The sequence below is a fragment of the Sus scrofa genome, chromosome 15 (assembly GCF_054392235.1).
Source record: "Sus scrofa isolate SSC_HxYL_T2T_F1_AM1 chromosome 15, Sscrofa_HxYL_maternal_Yorkshire_Landrace_v2.0, whole genome shotgun sequence".
NCBI lineage: Eukaryota > Metazoa > Chordata > Mammalia > Artiodactyla > Suidae > Sus > Sus scrofa.
The window spans coordinates 123,342,292-123,364,882 of NC_139397.1; the positions used below are offsets into that span (position 1 = coordinate 123,342,292).

The window sequence follows — 22,591 nt, forward strand, 5'->3', positions numbered from 1 at the left end:
AAGAAAAAATGAAGACCTATTACATTTTAACTGAAGCTTCGCCTCTGAGACAGATGCAGCTAAACATTAACTAGGGCACTGTAGCGAATTACAGATTAAGATGCAATTATGTCTCCTATCTCCCCCTTTCAGGGTGAGAGCCTGTGGATGTCAGGGCTCAGATGAGGGGACGCACCATGTGACAGGTGGCATCTTTTGTGAAAGCATGAAACTTCTGGAGCTCTAAGAGCCTGTGTTCCCAGGAGGCAAGACCCACATATCTTACTTGCGTGCACACCTCCTGCGTAGTCATGCTTCTGTGAGCATTTAATAAGCACAATGCGCTGAACACAGATGGAAAACCATACCTGAGACAAACCTCCAGTTAACAACCAATGGTTGAGTGGGTGGGTGGTGAAAGGGCTGGATCCAGCTCCATAAACCCCATCAGCTGGCACTTTGAACATGCTTTTGCAATCCTGCACGCATGAGGTGAGGTTCTCAAAATATCGGTCCAGAGTCCTTCAGTGGAGGTACTTATATCCAAGGCTGTGTGTAAATATAATATCTCAGAACAGAGATTTCCAGTCACTGGCCTTTTGGGCATTGGCATCAGAATCACCTAAAGGTGCATTAAACAATGCAAATTCTTGGGAGTTTCTATCATGGCTCAGTGGTTAATGAACCCAACTAGCATCCATGAGGACGTGGGTTTGATTCCTGGCCCCTTCAGTGGGTTAAGGATCTGGTGTTGCCATGAGCTATTGGGTAGGTCGTAGATGTGGCTCGGATTCTGCGTTGCTGTGACTGCAGCTATGGCTCTGGCATAGGCCGGTGGCTACAGCTCCAATTGGACCCCTAGCCTGGGAACCTCCAAGACAAAAAAAAAAAAAATTACAAATCTTAATATGAGAAAAAGGATGTATATTGGGTCACTTTGCTATGTAGTAGAAATTGATGGAACATTGTAAATCAGCTATAATTTTAATTTTTTAATTAAAAAATACAAATTCTTAGACCCAAGGAATCTGATCTGCAGGAGGACGGTGCCCAGGGATCTGAATTTTCAACACTTGCCTGAGGTGATTCTGATGCATCCGGAGGTGGAAACACCCATCAAGGGTGTGGCTAGGTTACAGCTTTCTGTTAGCATTTTTTACAAACCTGTTTTATGTTCCCCACATCCCTGCCTGTCAAAGGAATGGAATGTAGGATGGGATTATCTACTATTATTTCACAATTAAGGATAATGATGTAAAACATCCTATGTGACTCAGTGATGCCGCCTGGAATCTCGACTTCACTAGTTAGTCTGTCTCACCCGTTTTCTCTAGTCAGTTGGGTGTTTCTGTTGACAATCTCATTGTTTCTGTCAATACTACTACCTTTGGTAGGCTGGCTTCTCTCTAGGTCAAGGATGTGGACTGACATAATAATGAAAAATACAGTGGAAGTCTCCTCACCCCTGCATCTCTGGTTGAAACCAAAGCAAACCAACTGCAGCCAACCCCCTGAGATTCCAGTCTAGACAAAAAAACGAACTGGCAGGTCCGAGCCAGTCCCAGTCTGGAGAATTTACCTAAAGATTCATTTTCCATCAGGCACAGGTGGGATTTGTGTTTAGTTCCCAAGAGTCCTTGGAAATCCAGGATTAAAGCAATTCTAAGTCCTCCCTGGGTCCGTGGGCTCTTCTTCAGAGGGGGCTGGGGGACAGCCACTCTCACTTTGAATCTTCCCTGCTTTGCTAAAGGTCTGTGAGCCCCTGGAAGGAAAAGCACCACCAGAAATGCCACTGAAGATAGTTACCATTATTTATTGAGTGCTGCCCCCTAGAGGATTAAAAGTGCTCTGGCCGCTGCGAATCCCCGGGGCTCTGAACCAAGGACCCCTTTTCCACCCAACTGCAGGAAGTCAGGACTTCACTCAAGAGAACAGATGGGAAGTCTTGCAACAGTTGTACTGAGAACTGCCAGGAAGTAATTCAGCTCCTTCTTAATGACACCTCTGAAAACTTAAAACCCACAATGCTAGGAATAAGGTCCTGGAACAGAACACTGAAACAGACCCTCTCCCTTCAGGACCGAAAGACCCACAGAATAGCCTGACGGGGACCCTCAACACTGAGACCCCAAGAACGGAAGTCCAGAGTTTCATTCTTATGGTTTCCCCATGGGCTTCAGTTGACTTTTGCTTTCTCTCCTCCCTTCACCTAAACTCCAGCTATAATGTTCTCAGAAACAGAATTCTTCCATGTTGGGCAATTGCTAGATTGGTTTGGCAGGGCTGGTGAGTGGTGCAGGGAAGTGATACTAAATGACTCTCCTCATTCAGCCTCTGTCACTGAAGATAATGCTCTTTGTCCTTAGGTTAGTACCTTGGCAATTATAGAAGCTGAGCTCTTCAATTAAGGCTCAAAATCCAGGCTGTCTCTTTACACCATTAAAATTTGGGGAGTAGGAGGTCCTTCTTTACAAATGGCATTTTTGTTGCTGTTGTTGTTTCTGTCTTTTTTAGATCCACACCCGAGGCATATGGAGGGTCCCAGACTAGGGGTCCAATCGGAGCTATAGCCACAGGCCTATGCCACAGCCACAGCAACTCAGGATCTGAGCCACGTCTGTGACCTACACCACAGCTCACGGCAATGCCTGATCCTTTACCCAGTGATCAAGGCCAGGGATCCAACCCGTGTCCTCATGGGTACCAGTCCGGTTCCTTAACCGCTGAGCCATGATGGGAACTCCGCAATTGACATTTAAACAGGAAAAAAGTAGAGAAGAAATTTTTTAACAATGTGGATGTGCTTTCAAGTCCAGGAAGGAAGGAGGAAAAAAAGGGGTGGAGAGAGAGAAAAAAGAAAGAAAGAAAGAAAGAAAGAAAGAAAGAAAGAAAGAAAGAAAGAAAGAAAGAAATGGAAGGTAATCTTTAGACCAGCCAGGGGATATGCTCACTGGAAGAACTCTCCAGGCCTCGGTTAAATGCCCTTTCAAACCAGGCATCTAAGATTAACAGTGCGATAGGCAGCCTGTGGATTTACACGGCACTGTAAAATCCTTCCATGGCTTGGCTCAACTATTTGCAAATCACTTCTGATTCAATTTTGTTTTGGTTATCTCAGTGTAAATAACAGTTAAGTGGGAGTTACAGATTTTTCAAACACTAAAAGTGATAAACAAAGCTAATGGCAAGTCCAGATAAGGAGGAAAACCACCCAGAAGAATCCACAAGTACAAGCAGAGAAATAAATGGGATAGTCAGATGTGTGTGTTTCTTGTCACTGAAACTTTATTTTTCTTAATCTGCCGAGTGGCAGAAAAGGTATACGCAGAGTGTTATTTAGACTGTTCCTGTAAGAGTCTTTATGACAATGCAATAATAGGTGCCTAGTGAAGCAAGACAGTTTGGAACCCACAAAGCCATCCTCAGAAACAAAGATACAAGTGTTTTCCCAACTGTTAGCTCGCAGCTCCCTCTAAACAGTTTTCACGCCTCCATTTAAAAATAGTTGGCATAATGCTGTTTTCTTTCTCTCGGCGTGGTGACCACATTTCCATGGGGAAAATGTGATTAGAAGTAGTTACAGTAGCAGTTTGAGAAGCCTTCGTGTGCCTGGACTTTTCTGGAGGGTTGGGGGAATCCAATGTAATTACCTGCAAATTTTCTTTGAAGAAAGTCTTTCCCCTTCTTTTGATGGTTACAAGTTAGGAGCCCAGGGAAAACTCAATCTTCCCCCAGAAAAGAAAGCAGTATGTCTGGGACACCAGGAAGGCACCGAGTAGTAAAACGCAGGTTGTGTTTGGGGTTTTATTCAGCCGGGGCTGACCGTATGTGTCGCCGCCACGCACTGCTGCCTGTGCGAACGCATGGCTGAGCTGCCGCCTGGCTCTCTCCCTACTCCAAACACCGTTCGCCACCCAACTCCTCTGGCAACGCCATTGCGCGTGGCACTGTGTTGGATTCTACGTGTGTGGCACCGGAGTCAGGGAATCGGGGGAGAAAAAGAATTTCCTCCGTTTCCCGCGGAGTCTCCCTCGGGCGGGGGCGAAGCCGCCAAGGGCAGTGCGCCCTGGCGGTACCCGGGGGCGCTCCTTCTCTGCAGCTTTACGCACGGGCGGCGCTGCGCAGCCAGGCACAGTGGTGCCCGGGGTGGGCGGGAGGTGCCAGGTGGCCAAGGGGCCGTAGGGTGGGAGCTGCCTTAACTTTGATCCGGCCGCGGAGGGGGTGGGGGGAAGCCGCCGCCGCCGCCCCGCCCGAGCTGGGTGCCGCGGCTCTCGGCTCTGCGCCGCGCGTCTCCGCGGCTGCCTCTTTAATCAGGAACACAGAAGGGGCGGGCCCTGAGCCGGCGCGTAATCGGATAGCTCTGCCGCGGCTCTGACATCCACATGCTGCTCGGCCTGAAAAGGCAGGGGGGAGCCGGAGGGGAAGCAGAGAACGCGAGCGAGGCACCAGCCCGCAGCCCGCCCCCAGCACATCCTCAGACGCGCAGACACTGGGCAAGGCGCTGGGCGAGGTGGAGGTGAGGGCGGGCGCGAGCGAACTCGGAGAGGGGCTCGCTCACTCCCAGGCGATCCCAGCCGCCGCCGCACCAGCAGCAGCAACAGCAGCCGCCGCCGCCGCCGCAGCTTCCTTCCTCAGACTCCCCTCGTGAGGCTGGCCGAGCGGGTGTAGCCGTTAGGGAAGGCTCCCGCTAGGGGAACGCAACGAGGGCAAGAACTGGGCGGCCGCCTCCCACTCGGGCCGTCCGGCGGTCGGTGCCTCCGCCCGCGTGTCGGTCCCGGGTGCCGGGGGATGTGTGTCAGTTTACGCCTCTGAGATCGCACAGCTGCCTGGGGGCCGTGTGATGCCCAAGGCAAGTCTTGGCTTTTATTTTTATTATTTTTGTCTTGTTTTACCCTTGGCTTACGGGAAATATTCGTGATGTTGTAGGATAAAGGAAATGATACTTTGAGGAACTGGAGAGGACATAGATGCGTTTTGTTTTTAGGAGAGGAAACGCGTCCTCTCTTCTTGGCTTGCTCCCTCTTTGCTGACTTCAGGAGCGACCCTCCTTCCTCCTGGTGAGGTGGGGACCCAGCAAGAAGAAAGGTGAAGACCGGCCGCCAAGAGCCAGGAGGGAAACACTGACCAGTAGAAACCTTTGCAGAGGACACTGCAAGGAAGAACACAAGAGAGAGAAAAACACAAAAGACTTCTAATTGTGCAAGAAAGCTACCAAAACAGCTCTGGAGAAAGCCTCCTTCTCCAACATGGATATGTTTCCTCTCACCTGGATTTTCTTAGCTCTCTACTTTTCAGGACTCCAAGTGACAGGCCAACCAGGTAAGCCCCTGAACGGTTTTTTTTTTTTTTTCCCCAATCTATTTCAGCATGCCTTTACCTTTAAAAGCAACTGCTAATGCAGGGGGCCACACGCAATAGCATAGAAGGAGGATGCTCGATACTGAATTATTTAGAGAGAGATCCCTCCCTACACCACCACCAGCAGCAGCACCACCACCAGCACCACCACGGCTAAAACTCAACTTTTCTCTCCTGCTAGGAGTGTGTGAGTGTGAGTGTGTGTGTGTGTGTGTGTTTTGAAACATAGACAGAATTTGGCGGTGTTCAGATGTCACATATGGACTGAATCAAAGGTTTAAAAATACTACAAAGCCTTTGCATTACAGTTTTGGGGAATTTTTTTTCCCGTCTTGAAGCAGAACACATCTCCCATGAGTTTCTTCAACCTAGCCAGCAAAATATAAATCATTTGCATTCTCTCCACTTAGCTACACTCATTGAGCAATGCTAACTGAAGGGCCTGGGAAGTACAAGAGTCTAGTTTGGGTTTTCCAATGCTGTAGATTCTTTGAGGAATGTGTGGGTGAGCTCAGAATTGTTGGGCTCAGGCTGATGGAGTAACTTGCCTAGCGGCTGAGCTAGGGGCTTGGGGCTGGGTGCTGCTGGCAATCGAGGTGGTTGGCTGTCCAGCTCTCTTTCCTGCATCCATGTGTTTTCTGGGGAAGTAAATCATATGTTCTTTTAAAAAAATTATTAGATAAAACAAACTGTGTGGCTCTCAAAGGTCTCTCACTCTTGTGAAGTGGTTAGAAACTTTGGAGTGGAATTTGTTCTCAACCACTGCCAAAAAGGGTGTGTGGACAGACTGCAGAGATAAGCATTGCAAGGCCCAGAACAGTCTGGGGCCAGAATTTGTGGAGGGAAACCTGGCTAGGGGTACATTCTCAGAGAAGGGCTCTCTGGTTCCAGGGACTCCAGTGGGGCTTAATCTTGCTTCCCTACCCTATTCTCCAGGGTCACCCTCTCTCCCCTCTGACAGCAGTGGCTGGCTTCTGACAAAACTCAGAAACTGCTACAGGTGATGGAGAATGGGAAAGCCATCCCTGGAGGCACCAGGGACAAGAGCAAGAGAGAAGACAAGCCTTCCTGAAGTGCTTTTACCCGGAGGCACTTCTAAGGCTGCCTGGGCAGTGGGAGGACTAAGCCCTTGCAGCCTCCCCAGCCCTCTTTCATCACAGCCATGCGAGTGGATCCTGTGGGAGCCTGGGACTCTAGTTCTCACTCCTCAACACATGAACACACACCACTTGAATCTTAGGTGTTTATTTGAGGGGAAGGAAGATTCAGGAATGCCCTTGCTATCCAAATCCACAAGGGTGCTCCTTCTTCTCTGCCATAACTGATCTTCAGGGCAGCTGCAAATCTTATCAAAGAGATGGGCGCAGGTCCCACTTGGGGAGATTTACTGTGGCTCCCCATTCCCTGTGGCCTTAATTCTAAGTTCCCAGCTTGAAGCGAAATTAAATTACCTCCCACAGACCTGAAAGCTGCATAAATTATGTATGTTTGTGTGATCCGCTGTGTGTGTGTGTGTGTGTGTGTGTGTGTGTGTGTGCGCGCGCGCGCGCGCGCTCAGAATGCCCACGGTACATTATGTATTCAGGCACGGACTCCGGTAGGCCCTGGCGCGGGAGCGCGCGCACACTGGCTCACACACCGGCACACAAACAGACACAGAGACACACACATGCGCGCGCGCGCGCGCGCGCACACACACACACACACACACACATACATAACTTCAGGTTCTGTGAGATGTGCTGAACGGGAGGGATCGTGAAGACTCAGGGGCCATCTCCTACCCCAGATGTTCGCACAGCTGTCCCTGAGCTCTGCGCGGAGTGTGTACGTGTGTGCGCGACACCCGCTCAGACCCACTCCCGCTCTGCCACCTGCCTCCCGCGCTCTCTGCAGAGCCCCCTCCCACCCCAGCCCAGGGCCGCGCTGCGTCACTTCTAGAGAAGCCCAGAGGCGCGGACCGCGGGTCAGGTCACCTTCTACGAGGCCTCAGGCAGCCTCGGACCCAGGGTGGGACCTACTGGTGGGAAGCGGATCTGGGACCCGCCAGCTGGGGGATATTCTCCAGTCCCGGAAAGGCGATCGCAAGCCGCTGGCCGCTCGAGCTTTTCCGTCGGAGCTGTTGACTCGCACCGGGGGAGCTGGCAGCCGGTGGCAAAGGGCGAGGCCCAGCTAGACCTCTGACTCACCGGGTGCGCGCCGGCCGGGAGGGGGCCGAGCCCAGCTTGAGGCGGCGACGGAAACCCATTCCCAGAAGGAGTGGGAGTAGGGGGAGGGAGGGCGAAAGGTGCAAGCCTGGGAGCAACTGTGCAAATAACGTCGTGGCCACCGCGCGCGGCCACTCGTACTGGCAGGCGTCTGGGAGGCCGCGTGGGCATTGCTCACCAGGCACCCCCAATCCTCGCCACACCAGCTGCCTTTCGGGACAGCAGCGTCGCCGCCAGCCTGTCTCCCTCCCTCCCCGGCTTAGGGACTCCGGGCCGCTCGGCGGGCAGCGCCCCATCCTGCCTCCCGCGCACCACTCTGAGCTGCATTCCCTCTGACGCCCTGGGAGAGCGGCTGTGAGCGGCTGAGGCTGGGTCTGGCGGAGCTGGGAGTCCGAGCGCTGGCTAAGCTGAGTGACGGGAAGCCAGGGTGGGATTCCGTGTGGAGGTTGGAAAGGAGGAAAGGAGGCAGCTTGAGCCGCGGGAATGCGCGCAACTTGCGCCGCCTCTAGTGTGGCTGCGCGCGGGGCGCCCGCCAGTGCGCGCGAACAGGTGAAGAGCACGCGATGCGCGGGCATCCACGTGGTGGGGACGTGGTGGCCCCGCAGCCCATCCCCATCCCTACCCCCACCCCCACCCCGCGCCGTCTCTAACGCCGCATCGATTTGTTTGGGCTACGCAGCACAAACAGAGCCGAGCGATCCATAAACATTCTATTAGGCAAAAAATATTCCCAGCGAAAGCAAAACCGAAGCTCAAGCCTGAGCTAAGTGGCCGCCTCCAACTCCTCTAGCCTTGTCCCCTCCTCCTCCGGACTAAGGACACCCCCAGGGAGAAGCTTGCGGCATTTCCTCCACTCTGCCCTTTGCCAGAAAGTTAAGTCGCCGCTGCGGTTCTTTGCTTGGGAGAAACCTCTGCAGTCGCCGGAGAGTTCCGCCTCCCCTCCCCCGCCACCTCGGTCTTTGCCTTTCCACTTGAGAAAAAGAAATATTCACGGCCAATGCTTCATTTTCATTGATTGATTTCTTTTTAATATCAACAGAAGTTAATGGAGGCGAGGCGAGCAGTGATTAAACGTCTGCCCCAGCCCTTCGCCTCTGGCGAGCGCACCGCGGTTCTCCCACCTGGTCCCTGGCGCCCGGTGGCTGGGTGGGGAGCACCCGCAGAGCTAACGTCAAGGGCTGGCCGGGAGGGTGGTGGTGGAACGAACCGGTCACCCCTCCAGGAACCATGGGGGGCAAGGGGGTGGGAATCAGCTTTTCGGGCCAAACTTAGGCTATCCGGCTCAACCGTGTGGCCACTTCTGCGGCTCCCTTGAATTTCTCTGGAACAGGAGGGGCTCGGCGCTCTGTGCTCGCGGCTCGCCTCCCTCCGCCTCCCTTCGTTTGGATTTCAGACGGAGGAGAGCCCCCTGGCGCTAGACATTCCCGGTCAGCGCCTGGCCACGAAACTCCCTTTTGCCGGACTTCATCGTGGTCCGCGAGGGACTGGGTTTGGCTCAGGAGAACATTCAGGCCCTCTGACAATAGGTTTCTTCAGATAGTGACAACTCCCAGCCCTGACTTTCCCCCACCTCCGGGACACACATCGCTTGGGGCCAACAGAACCTACACCCTGTAACCAACAACAACCCACCCTTCGTCCCTTGTCTGGAGAGCTTTGATCTGTGCCTGGGTTTTAACACCATTGCCATGGACACTGGCAGACGCAGTCAATACTACCTTCCGTTCTGGACTGGATGATCAGATAAGAGCTGTAAATTGGCTGTGGGAGACAGATCTGGGTTCAGACCTGAAAAAGAAGCAAAGATGGTCTAGGGGTCTGATCAGAGTTTGAAGAGGGTGTTCTTTTTTAGTCTGCCTCTCCCAGATTGTGGGATGGAGGTGGGCAGGCATAACATTTGCAAAATAGAACAATAAACTTCTGGGTTCTGCACAGTCTGCTCTAGGCCCTGGAGACTGCTCTTGTGCTGGCATTCAATGAGTACCCAGTCAACTTTACCCCATAAGCAGCCACTGGACCAACTGAAGCTAGTGCCAATTGCCAACAGAACACAGAGTGCAAAACAGTGAAAACAGGAGAGCTCCCCATGAGGGCTCCAGGGCAAGCTCCTTCTTGTTCAGGTTGTGCCTAGCAGCATTGTGAATGCCCAGGCAGTGCTGCAGGTCTGGACTTCTGTGTCATGCTGTGGAGCCTTCAGATTAAGTCACAGAGCACCCAACTGGCAAAATGAAATGTTGGAAGGCAGCAGTGACTAGAACCCCAAGCTATCCAGACTGGACTGCTGCTGTCCACCAAATGTCTCTCATCTCCTACTATTGCCTATATCGTTCACATTTTGCACCGGAAAGGCCAGTTATCTTCATGCTGTAGACAAGGCTAGGAGTCCCAATACCAATTTGTATGCAATGAGGCATGAAAGCAAGTAAAGTTGGGGACAGGCCCCTGAGGGATCAGTGGGGAGAGACACCATGGACTGCTCGATGCTTCTGAGGACCCTGCCTGGTGTTTTTCATTTCACTCAACTGCTCATTAAAGCAGCCAAGAGCGTGAGCTGACCTTGGGTGACTCAAGTGTAAGATAGTTCTGAGGTGACAGAATTCAGCGCCAGGTTCATTGATGAAGTATTTTCAGAATATATTCCCAGAAGGTCCAGTTTGGAAAGACTTTAGGAAATAGAGATGAGACTTTCCTTTTTTAAAAGATGGAGCAGAAGCAGAGTACCTTTTTAATTTCTGGCACTGATGAGAAAAAATACTTGAAAAGTGACATCTGGGCAGGAGTTCGTAGTATCATTAACATATTTGAGGTATTTTATCATCTGAACATCAGTTGCCACTGGATAATCTTTGCGACACCCTCCTTGCGTGGTAGCCTTACGTTTGATCCCCAGAAGTTAGTCTTGGTACTCCTCCTTCCAGGTAAGGAATTCACTTTTTTTTCTTAATTAACCCATTCCTGGAAGATATGGCAGAAGTTTGTCCTGGAGAGCCTACAGCCTTTTTCAAAGGTTTATCTGCCTTGATGAGAAATAGCTGAAAGGCTTAATGGTCTCATTACCTAACAGGATTCAGTGGGGTTGGATTCCAGGACACAGTGGCCTTGTAGCACGGCTGGCCCTCCAGGAGAAGGCATCTTCTAAAGGTTTAGGAAGCTGTCAAGTTTAGATAACGCTGAGCTCCGATCCTGTGGGACCTTGGTTGTATTAATAAGGAGAAATTAATTTTTAACCACTGGGAACATTGCCAAATTATGTGACCTTTGGCAGACCAGCTGTGCTATAAAAATAAATCCCCCATTTCTGAAAATGCTGCCCCAATCCAGTAGAACAATAACAACGTGGCATTTAGGATGGGGAAGAATAGGATTGAGGAGACAGGAGAGGAATGGGAGCTGCCAAGAATAAAAACTCTCCGACTTGTGACACATGGTTTTAAGACTTGAGGCTCCTGTTTTCCCTCTCTCTCTCTCTCTCTCTCTCTCACACACACACACACACACACACACCCTCCTCCTGAACACACACCCTGGTTTCCTGGACACAGCAAAGAGGGCCAGGATGACAGGGATCCCAGAGCCTGTGTGCTGGGGGTGGAGAAGGTGTTAAATACTTCCAGCCCACTCACACCCTAGCCTCAAACACATCTCTCATTGTTCACACACAGATTCCTGGCACGGGGAGAGAAAAACGGGGTTTTCAAACAGGCCAAACATTTGTCTTTCCCGAAATGCCATGAAATAAGTTTGTCACTGAAAAGTTTGGGGCAGACCTTCATTGGACTTCCCAGCTTCCAAAACATTGGATGGAGCCAGACTGCCTGGTTTAAAATCCAGCTCTGTGATCCTCAGAACCTAGCCTCTCTGTACCGCAGTGTCCTTATCTGTGAAATGTGCTTGATCACAATCGCTGCTTCCTAGGGTGGTTGGGCGACGTCAGATTGCGTACAGTGCTGTTTAGTGCGTATTCAGCTGCCTATTCGGAAGTCATTTAATCTTCCAAACAGTTTCAGTGGGGTTAACAGTATCTGGTGATCATAGAAAGATAGAAAGCACAGGAACACCCTTGTGGTAAGTGTCTGTTACTTTTATGAGGGTTTTTTTTTTTCCAGTAAGTAAATAATTACTCATTCTCAGCTCTTACCCCACTAAACCTTTGTCTAGTTTTATAAGCATCAGATTATCGCTCAGCCCACTGTTCTTCAGAGACGACTTCTCTGCTGGAGTCTCATCTTAGATCTACAGCTCCTTTTTGCATTTTTTTCTCACCTTAGTCTTCTACTCTCAGTGTTCTCGCCTCTGCTGTTTTTTTTTTTTTTCATCTCTCTCCTTTTCTTTCCTTTTCTCCTCTTCCATCCTGCATCCCTGAAAGTGTGCTCGGCAGGGGGCACTGCGTGAAAGGGGCTTCCTGAATGTGTGATAACTTCCACGCTGGCGTTGAGGCCCCCTCAGCGGCTGAACTCAAAAAAAGTCATCATAAAAGACAAAATAGCTTTTACCCAGCAAGCCTCTTAATAATCCCATTTCCCTTTGGGTCTTCATAAAAGAGTCATGATCTAATCCAGGAAAAAAAAGGGAGGGGGCCGGGGATAACAAAGGGAACGTGTGCAGTGGATGGGGCTGCTGGCCAGCTGAATGCACCCGGCCAGTGATACCCTGCTCGCCGCCTCTCGAGATCCTGTGATAGCCAGCGATCCGGGTTCTGGCCAGTCTTTCGGCAAAGAAGATAAAGGGAATTGCAAATGACTGGACCAAGTGGCGATAATCATTGTTTTGATAGAGGGCAAAAATAAAACAGATGTGTCTAAAAGGCACATTGGGGGTCAGGGGGGAGGAAGCTGGGGAGAGATGGGTAGAGAGAAGTGAATCAAAACCCAGCAAGAGATAATCCTTTACTGGTGAGCAGTTTAGGGATGAAGTAATTGTCTGCATCTTCCTGGTGCTACTGAAAACAAATATCTAGAACTTGCCTTTGGGAGGGTGGGAAGATAGAACAGGGGCAGGGACAAGAAAACCCCACAGATACATTAATTTGGCCATTATTAGAATTAAGATGTTATATCCTTTGAACCTCATCCTTATTACTGGAGGTTATTGTGTCCTGCTAGACGTAGTTCATACTAGCTCTCCCTTGACCCCTGGTTGGGTGTTATTATCCCAGAAAATTTCTCTTAAAACCCTCACTTCGGCAATAAGAAACATTTGCGTTTAAGAGTAGCCATGGATTGGGAAGGAAGGGAAGTAGCTGGATAAGCAGAACAATTTGTGATAAGGCTTGCTTTCTTAGAATTTGTGATCCCTACTGATACTTCTGATGTTCTCCTAGTCAGTAATTAACTCATGAATTCATCAAGGCTCACTGAGTCCAACTTTGGGGTTTGATCCCATAAGGTTGGCCAAAGATGAATCAGCGGGTCCAGCAGAAGGGCTAAGCCTCACTCACACCTTAGAAGATGCTGAAGAACTTCAGCCCCACAGGTTGGGAATGATCACTCCTGGAGAGGGAGTCTTGGGGCGGGGCGGAGGGGTGGTGGCCTGGGAGCCCGGACAGAAAGGATAGATAGGATTTAGAGCTGGAAAAGGCACTCCAGGGGAAGGGGAAATGGGAGCAGAGAAATGACACTGGGTTTGTTTAAGAAATACTCAGAAGCTGCAGTTTAGATGGTGTAGAGGCAAATAATTGCAAATAAAACATTGGAAATCAGAGCTTGGGCCAAATGCAAGGCCCAAATTGCTAGGCCAAGGGGTTTGGATTTCATTTCCTAACCAATGGGGAGCCATGAACGTTTCAACAGAAGCCTTCAGTTAATCAAAATAAATGAAAAAAATTATATTACCTTTTGGAGAGACCTTAAAATTATTCTTCTTCTATTTCCTTCCCCAAATGTCTGTTGAAATGGTCAGGAATTGTAATCCCAGATCTCTCATCAATGGCATCAAAATTGCATTTGCAATGAGGGCTTGGAAAGAGTGGACATAAATATAAACTAATGATATTATATTGGCTGCCCTATTGGAATTGCATTTGTTTATGATATAAGATGACAAATAACGAGGTTACCACAGGTGGCATGATTCGAAGTCAGGGGACATAATCACATCAAACTTACATTTTAATGATTAAATGAAGGTTCCTTTTTAGAATCCAGATTGAGGGGAAGAGATTTTCCAAAGGCCCTATTTCCAGACTCAATCTCCAGCTCCCTCCTGGGTGAATTCATCGGAGGTGTTTTAGAAGAGGGAGTTTGTTTGCCTCGTTCCTCACCCCTTTTTTCCACGCTCCTGTGCTGGCTTCCTCTCCCACTCCCTGCTTCCCTCCTTCCTGCCCTCCCAGAGGGTTCTTTTATTCAGATTTTGAGCTTTATCATTGCAAAAGTTCACGGGGATTTTCATTTGCTGTGCCTTCAGGAGTGTATCACTCACTGCCACCCAGCCCCATAAATTGAATAGATTGCCTCCCTTCCCAGTTGCCTTAGGAAGTGGTCAAACAGCCGCATTCCTGGGCTGATGGATTGGCTCATTTCTTCCCAGCTTAGGCCAAGATACAGATTTTATGAGACTGTCTTGTGACAGGCTGAAGTCGCTTTGAATAAAACAAAATCCAGCCTCAGCTCACAGAAATCACTTTTTTAAAAAAGCAGCTTATCCAGGGTTAGTGAGCAAAATTTGGTTCAAATCCTGAGCCAAGACCTAGATGACTTAAGTGAGAAATCGGAAGAAACTCTTTTTGGGTCTTCCTTTTCATGCAGCACTGCTGTTGAGATGCTCGCACACAGAACTGTGTACCCCTAATATTTAGAAACATGCAGCCACAGATTCAGTGAAGAAATTCACATCAGTAGAACTAACGTGCTTGAAAGAGGCATTTGAACGGTCCATAATGCAAGACAGAAATGTCCATCTGAGGAATCCTGGAGTTTTGTTTCAGGTTTGCCAAGGTGAAAGAGGAGGTAACACCTTGCATAAATATCTTATTGTCTAGAAGAGTAAAGAATCCCTTAAATCTGGGGTTAATTCATGAGTTATAGGGTCTTTTCCCCTCCTCGTTTGAATTTTGGAACTGGAACGGACCTTCAGAACCCCTGCCCTCCTTTTATAGATGAGACAACAAAGGATCAGGGTTGTTTACTAACTTACCCGAGGTCACACAGCTGGCCAGGGGGGGAAACCATACTTGAATACAAGGCTTCTTACTACTTAAGTGGCAAGGGACAACCCCCTCTCTTTTTAAGTCAGAAAAAGAGCTTCTTTGCTACTAATAATTAAATAAAAACCGTGCTGTGGAAATAGGAACAGGATGGGATTGTGCTGTGAATAAAGGACAAATTATAAAGTAAATAAAGTGTATTATTTGGGGGGGAAATGAGACCGCTTTTCTCCACCAAGTGCCCTCGGGTGTATATATGAAATTGGTGTCTCCTAATCCTCCTACTCTTTCTCTTTTCCATGGCATTTTAAAGTAGCAAGGGAACTGAGCCCTAGTGCAGTAGGTTTCAAGCCCTGTTCCAGGAAGCCCCGCTGTTCTTACAGGAGGGGAGGGACTTCAAGGCGGGACGCTGCACTGGTTCTGGTCACCCTTCATCCCACACCCAAGAAGAGCTCCACTTTGAGCTGCTTTACCCACTGGGGTTCTGGCTAGAATTTTGATCAAGGAAAAAACAAATACATCTTAAAAAGAACTTTGAAAACTCCACACAATTCACTCCCCTCACTGAACTACAGTTTAGGAAGCTGAGACCCAGGAAGGTCCCAGGGAGTTAAGGATCCAGGTGCTCTCTCCCCTTTTCTTGCTAATGCCAGCCCCCCCCCACAACCCAGAGCCCCCCACCCTGGGAATCTATCCCCCTTACCCCAGACTCACCTTTGACAACAACCTGACTCTCCAATCTGATGTCCAACCAGCCTGTGTTCCCCTGTTTTTGCCAAGAAGCTTTTTCCTTCAGTTCAGCTAAACCAGGTGATCTGATTGTTCTTCTGGGGTGGCACAGCCTGCAGTCTCTTGCCAATGTCACCTGGCCATCATTATCTGACTATTTAAAAGGTCTGGCCATAATGTGTTCCTTTAAAATAAATCCAGTTGAGGTGTTCCCATTGTGGCTCAGCGGAAACAAATCTGACTAGCATCCTTGAGAACCCAGGTTTGATCCCTGGCCTCGCTCAGTGGGTTAAGGATCCAATGTTGCCGTGAGCTGTGGTGTAGGTAGCAGACATGGCTCAGATCATGCGTTCCTGTGGCTGTGGTGTAGGCCGGCAGCTACAGCTCTGATTGGACTCCTAGCCTGGGAACCTCCATGTGCCGAAGGTGTGGCCCTAAAAAGACAAACATAAATAAATAAATCCAGTTGAATTTCCTTAGGAGACAGACCAGATTTTTTAAAAAGATCTTCTTCTACTCCTTCATAAAGACCTCCAAAACAGCGAATATTGTCAAGGAACCAATGCTTCGTCTTAAATTGTGTCCTATAGAAGGATGAGTTCCTTCTGAAGCTGGCAGAGTGCTTAGAATTGTAAGTGGGTGGGTACGAAATGCCTTTACCTGGCCCAGGGCCAGGTTACCCCTTGGCAGCATCAGATGGTACTTAGGTCCGTAGCAAGCAGATGGTACTTAGGTCCTGAGAAAAACAGAGAGAGAAACAGAAAGATATGAAGGTCAGAAATAATCTGACCTTTTGTATGTCAAATAAAAACACCTAAATAGTCATTAGTCATTTAGGGGGGAGGGGAACAGAACTTTGTGACTTAAGAACTTAGTATCCCCTTGATTTCAAATTACGTCGAAAGGTGTCACTTGACTCCTTTCATCCGTGGGCCCTCGAGGTTCTTGATCTGGCCAGACCTGGCCCCTCGCCTAGGCTTCCCTCCCAGATGTAGGAGAAAACCGCCTCGGAACCATCCAGGCCTGGGTTTGCCCACTTCTCTTTGGGAAATGAATTTGCCCCAGGTGGAAGGTATTCACAAAATAGTTGCAGAAAGAAGTCCCTTGTCAACGTGCCAAACTGGCTCAGTAGCTGAAACTTCCCTTCTGTATGTGGAGATTAGCCTAAAGGGGTTTGCCCTTGAGTTCAACTCCTTCTCAGCTGGGCTGGACTCCTCTGCAACAGGACAGAGAGCATTTATGCTGTTCCTCTTGGAACACGACAGAGACCACCGCAGCCCTGGATGGACTGGCTCTTTAGAAGACAGCCTAGCTCGTTTCTAGTGGGGGGCTTGTTAGTATTTAAGAAATGAAGGGTCCTCAAACCTGGAAGTGAAAGCTCAGTTATCAAGAGGAGGTGTAGAAGGATTAAGTATGTTTTCTTTACAATTTTTACTGATGATAGATTTCAAGAATTCAGTTCTCTCCAAGAAAAACAGAGATGGAAACTCTAGTATGTATCTTGGTGGGTGGATGTCTGTGCAAATGATGTATAGTATGTTATGAGAGGGTGTGAAAGTGTGTACAGGACTGAAGTGTGAATTTCTGATAAGTATGTTCCATCTCTATGTTTGTGTGTGTGTTTCTGAGTGTGAGCGCCGTCCAAACAAGAATGTGAATTTATAAATGTTTGGATACAGAAAAGGTTAACTACACGCACACAAAGCAGGTGTTTTAATGAGTTCTTAAATATTGCAATAAGTGCCTTGATTTTCTTCAGATAAAAAAAGGGCAGGAAGAAAGAAATGGGTTACTCCTTTGTCCTTTGGCGAAGTAAGTTTTAACAGCAGCAAAGGCAGACTATCAGCTATGGGATATATATAGCTTAAAAAAAATTTTTTTTTTTTTTAAGTGGGGAAATGATTACTCCTGGTGTGGTTGAGAAATGAAACCTTCCTATGAGGAAGTTTCCTGTCTTTGCTGCTGCTGACGTGTGCCTGGTCCAGTTAGTAAACATTTAAACTTGGCGGGCGGGGGCGGGGGTGCCAGGCAGGGGATTGAGAGAAAGAAGTTCTTTCAAGAGTAAGTGGAGGTAAGCAGGGAAGGGATGAGAAAGGGGGCAGTGGCTTTGGATGACATGGTTACAGAGCAGGAGCTCAGCTCAGATGGCTTCTGCCGAGTTCCAAGGTGAAAAAGTGTGGTTTGGGGTGAGTTGGTGGTGGGGCTGCATTTTCATCAGAACCACTGTCAGAGCTGCTGTACCCAGGAGAACATTTCCCCTCCTGCACCTTGGTACGAGCAGCTGGTGATCTAAGCCCCCACCTTCTCAGAGGGCCACGCTCAGCCCTGTTTCCCATGCGGGAGCCAGGACCAAAACAAGCCCCAGATGGACTGGATGATGTTGGGTGCCCAGCATGGCGGGGTGGGGTGGATCCGGAGAGGCTGCAGGATTGGCTGCAGAGGAACCGGACCTCACTGCTGGCCTCATCTCCGTCTGGGAGGGAAGGCTGGGCCCATTGTCCTCCCGGGCTGGGGAGGGTGCAGGGTCATTAGTTAGAGGATGATGTGGTCTCTTCGAGCAGAGGAAATGGCCTGCTTTTGTTTTCCACCCAGTAGGAAATGGAACCTGAATCCATTAGATTCTGGGCAGTTCAACACGGCACAGTTTGAGCTCTTGGAGGCACGATGCCTAAAAGGCTACTTGTGTGGATTTGTGTATCCCAACCACCATTGTGCAGCATGCCCGTCTTTTATGCATTTAAAACCTGTCAAGCTGGTAATCTAAAGCAGAGGTCTGGAAGACAGTAATGCCAGCAGACATGGGGAATAGGAGAGTGCACCTGTAGAGTTAAAAAATGCATGACCCTTTCCCTCAAAGAGTGAACACAGGAGAAAGCCCCTTCCTGTAGGGTAGCCGCTGAGCCGAATGCATAATTCACGGGCCCGTGCTGCTCCATGCAGATGGCGATATTAAATCGTGATTGATGCTAAGAGAGGCGCACATCTTAGGAAGGTCTCCAAGAGGCTTCTGAATATTTCCAGGTCTCTTGTGCCTTCCTATCTTCTGTTCTACTGTGGTATTAAGCAACACCCCCCCCCATTTCCCGGGAACCCCTTCTGGGGATGACAGAACTTCACTCCCAAATACAGGAGATGCTTCAAATGTCATTGCCCACCTTTGCTGCCTTTGAAGATCGCCCCCTTCCCTCCTGGCGCACAGGAAGCTGTTTACCTCCAGCTGGGCGCTGCTGGGGGGTGGGGGGGTGGCGGGGAGGTGGGGCAGCTACCGGCCTGCAGCTGCCTTTCCAATGACTGGTCGCCGCTGGACAAAGCAGCAGCACACTCTGGTGGTGGTGACCAGGCAGGAGGGACAGCGGGCAGAAAGCTCGGAGAAAACACAGGCATCCCCTCAGCACAAAGCACTTTTGTCAGAGCTCTGAGGTCAGAGCCAGTGGATTCTCTAATGCAGATTTTTCCACTCGGTGTATAATGAAATAATAAATCAAATTTGTGGTGTATGTGGAATTAAGTGTTTAGGGGTTTTGCTTTTTCTTTCTTAAAAAAAAAAAAATGCTGAAATCACCCTCCAGGGTCTGTTCTGGCCCAAAACTGAAAATGCTTCCTCCTCATCACATGTAATTGTTACCAGGCTCGCTTGTGGGTCGGCACCACAAAACCACTATTGTCAGTTCCCGGAGTCTTTATTTCTGGCTGCCTGGGCTGGGCTGGGAGACACCAAATAACATGAAGGATTTATGAGATGAAGACAGAAATGAGAGGTTTGAACGAGGAGAAGATGGACCAAGCAGGGGACACAAGAAAAGGCAGGGAGGCATGTGACGTTTATAGCTTTCTTGGGTTTTTTTGTTTTGTTTTGTTTTCATCTCAGGCCATGTAATTGGGAATATTTATGACTATTTTCTGGAGTATTTTCATTTGAGGAGTGTGTGTGTGTGTGTGTGTGTGTGTGTGTGTGTGTGTGTGTGTGTGGTGGGGGGGTGGGGGGTGAGTTGAAACAATCTCTTCCACTGAGTGAGTAAGTAGGTTAGTCTTCTGGACTGCCATAAAAGGCCTGTAAAACTGTTTTAATCAGCCACTGGTAGAGAAGAGAAACAAGGAGAGGAAAAAAAAAAAAAAAACCAGGCTGTAACATATTTGAAGTTCTTTGCTTCCTTTGCCTTCTCTTCCAGATCCACCCTGTGGAGGTCGATTGAATTCCAAAGATGCTGGCTACATCACGTCCCCAGGTTACCCCCAGGATTATCCATCCCATCAGAACTGCGAGTGGATTGTTTATGCCCCCGAACCCAACCAGAAGATCGTTCTCAACTTCAACCCTCACTTTGAAATTGAGAAGCACGACTGCAAGTAAGCGCCAACCTGGGCCCTGCGTCCATGAGACCCACCCGCCTCCCCAGGGGCTCCCAGAACGCCCACCACCTCATGGCAGCCCCCCGCCCCCAGGACCTGCTGAACAGTGGTGCATCTTGGCCCCAGAAGGAAACCTCAACAGGTTTATTTCTTTCAGGGGAAATAAAAGCCTAGTTGAGCCCTTAGTACAAAGGAAAGAGCCTTTCTGAGTGAAGAGTGTAAAGCAGGCCCCCTAAAATCAAAGGCTGGCAGCAGAGGAGAATTCCACATGGGGCAGGATGTGGGCAACACAACGTCAGCTCTTGACTCCGGGGTTTCTTTCCTCTGGGAGGTCTCCCCTTTTCCCCTGCTGCTCCCACATGTAGGAACCCCAGTAGCTTCCTTTCATAAAATAGTAGCCAGATCTGCAAGTGGAGACTTCCTCTGCATCCAGCCGTGGAGGATCAGGCTGTTATTTTATGAAGCAGCAGCTGGTTTCCTTTTAGCAAGAGAGGCAAAAATCTGTCTATACTGGTAGGTCTACGATTCACATTGATTCTTGGTCTCTGTGCTTGGTAGCCATCCAGGTTAGAGTCTCAAAGCTGGTGTTACCAGTTTATTTAACAAACACTCTTCCAGTTGCTCTATGAATGTCCATCCACTCAGTTCTCACAGTGGCCAAGCGAAGTTGATGCCGTTGGGACCCCCATTTTGCAGATGACTAAACCAAAGCCCAGAGAGACTGAGTACGTTATTCCAGGCGACTCAGCTGGGCTCACAGCATCAAGTCCTGCCACCTTAGAACAGCAGATATTTAGACATCTGTGAGTGCCTTAGAAGTGCCATGTAAACAACAAAGTCCCTATAAGTTAAGGTGGCGAGGAGGTGGCATTGTACTGTCAAGGCTGTGAACGCCTTGTACTGTCTAGTGGGCTCGTAAAGTCTTTCCTCATTGAAACAAAAGTGGCCGTTTTCTATGCAGGATAGAATGGACCAACGACCATGTCCTGCCCCAAATGAGTGCCTAGAACATGTCACTGCTCTGATGGGTATTCAGTGGCCCCGTGTGATGAACAAATAGTCTGAGCATTCCCTGTAACCAAGGCATCTCAAGGACTGAAAAATTAATAAAGGAGAAGGCGGGCAGGAGAGGCACAAGGGGGCAGGCCTAGGTCCGAGCCAGCCCTTCCTCGTGGAGGGGACAAGGCTCCTCTTTAACCAGAGCTAGACTGTGGGGCACAGTGAATCAATGTCACTGTTATCCTCCTAGGGCTCCTTTGCACCTTCACAATGGTTTTTTTTCCCTAACAAGAGGTAGTCTTTGTTGAAAACCAAAGGGTTTCCCGGATGGACACTTCATGTGACAAAGAGTCATGAGATGGAGTTACTAATCCCAGATCCACTCTTGACTCAGTGAAGGGCAGAGGGTAACTCATCGGTTCCTCTTTGCCCAAGTGAAATGCACAGCCCGTGTACATTTGCACCGCATCTCAAGGCTGCCAGTTGCCTGCCAGTGAACTTTACCAAAAATGTCTGTTAGAAGAGCTTCTTTATAAGGTCTGCGGCTCCTAGTGCCTCTGGCGGGGCTACAGACAGTTGGCACAAACTGAAGCGAAATGTACTGAGAGCTTGGGTCTGAGCGCAGAGAAATTTGACTAAGCACCTCTCTCCACTGAGGGCCAAAATCTATTATGCTTATGCCAGCAAATCTCCCAGGGAAATTGCTAAGAGGTCATCTCATGTATATTCATAGTGGCAGAGAGAAGGCATGGCTTTTGGAAGGGAAAACTCAGGAGCTGGCGAGCATGGCTTAGACCATGTCAGGAAGCACGAGAGGCCAGGAAAACATGCTCCCTCCCTGTTTGGGGCCGAGGGGGAGGCGCGCCTTCCCCTTGGACTCAGCCCCAGGGATGGGGAGAGCACAAGGTCTCCCAAGCCTCTGGGGCAGAGGGACAAAGACGTTGTCTCTGGCTGGAGATGAGATGGGGAGGCAGGCAAGTTATAGGTTACTCTGATGCCTCTGGAGCTTACCATCCACCCGAAGGAGCTCCCGGTTTTTTCCCCACTCCTCCATTCCATGCTTCTAGTGCAAACCAAAATGTTCAGGAACATCAGAGAAAAAAACTTCCTGGGGTCTCTTTGCTCCTGTGCCAAGTGTCAGGAAGGCTCTACTGGGGACTCACCTCCTCCACTTAACCTCATCCTTACTTCTCTCTCCCTCACCCACTTCTCTTCCACTCCCCATTTCTCTCTCATTCTGATTCATTTTTGGACCTGGAAAGACACATCTGGTTCTGTCTCTCACCCTGTAAGGTGTCTTTGTTTTTTTTTTTGTTTGTTTGTTTGTTTTTTGGCTGCCCTGTGGCATATGGAGCTCTGGGGCCAGGGATCGGATCTGAGCCGCAGCCTCAAACTAAGGCACAGCTGCAACAACGCCAGATCCTTATCCTACTGTGCTGGGGCCGGGGATCGAACCCATGTCCCAGCGCTCCCAAGATGCTGTGCCTCCTGGATCCCGTCGCTCCGCAGCAGGAGCTCCCCTGTGCCGGGTATTTTTAATAGCCTTCCCTGTCATTTGCATTCAGAGAAAATGGGCTCCTCCTCCCCTGCTACCTTGTTTCACTTTCCTGTGAAGGGGAACAATTAATCTAATTGAAGTCCTGGAAGTTCTGTCCTGTCGCTCCTCTCTCCCGCTCTCATTTTCCTTCCAAGGAAGCTCCTGAGCTGGGAAAGCACTTACTAGTAAAGGAAATTAGCATCTTTTCTCCTTTCATTTCGGGTGCATGGTTCCAATTGGATTTGGCTCTCAAGGCCCACAAGGTGGATATTTACCAAGAGAAAACCACCC

At 49.3% G+C, this 22,591-nt stretch overlaps 1 protein-coding gene across 4 annotated transcripts in view; it reads left to right on the top strand.

Moving 5' to 3' along the window:
- Nucleotides 1-4,375: 4,375 nt before the first annotated feature.
- NRP2 (neuropilin 2) overlaps nt 4,376-22,591 on the top strand; it is a 118,484-nt gene continuing 100,268 nt past the window's right edge. For all 4 annotated transcript variants that reach the window (XM_021076239.2, XM_021076240.2, XM_021076241.2 and 1 more), the window contains exons 1-2: nt 4,376-5,298; nt 19,584-19,761. In XM_021076239.2, coding sequence (XP_020931898.1) covers nt 5,226-5,298; nt 19,584-19,761 — 251 coding nt within the window. In that variant the 5' untranslated portion in view covers nt 4,376-5,225. The remainder of the gene's footprint in view (nt 5,299-19,583; nt 19,762-22,591) is intronic.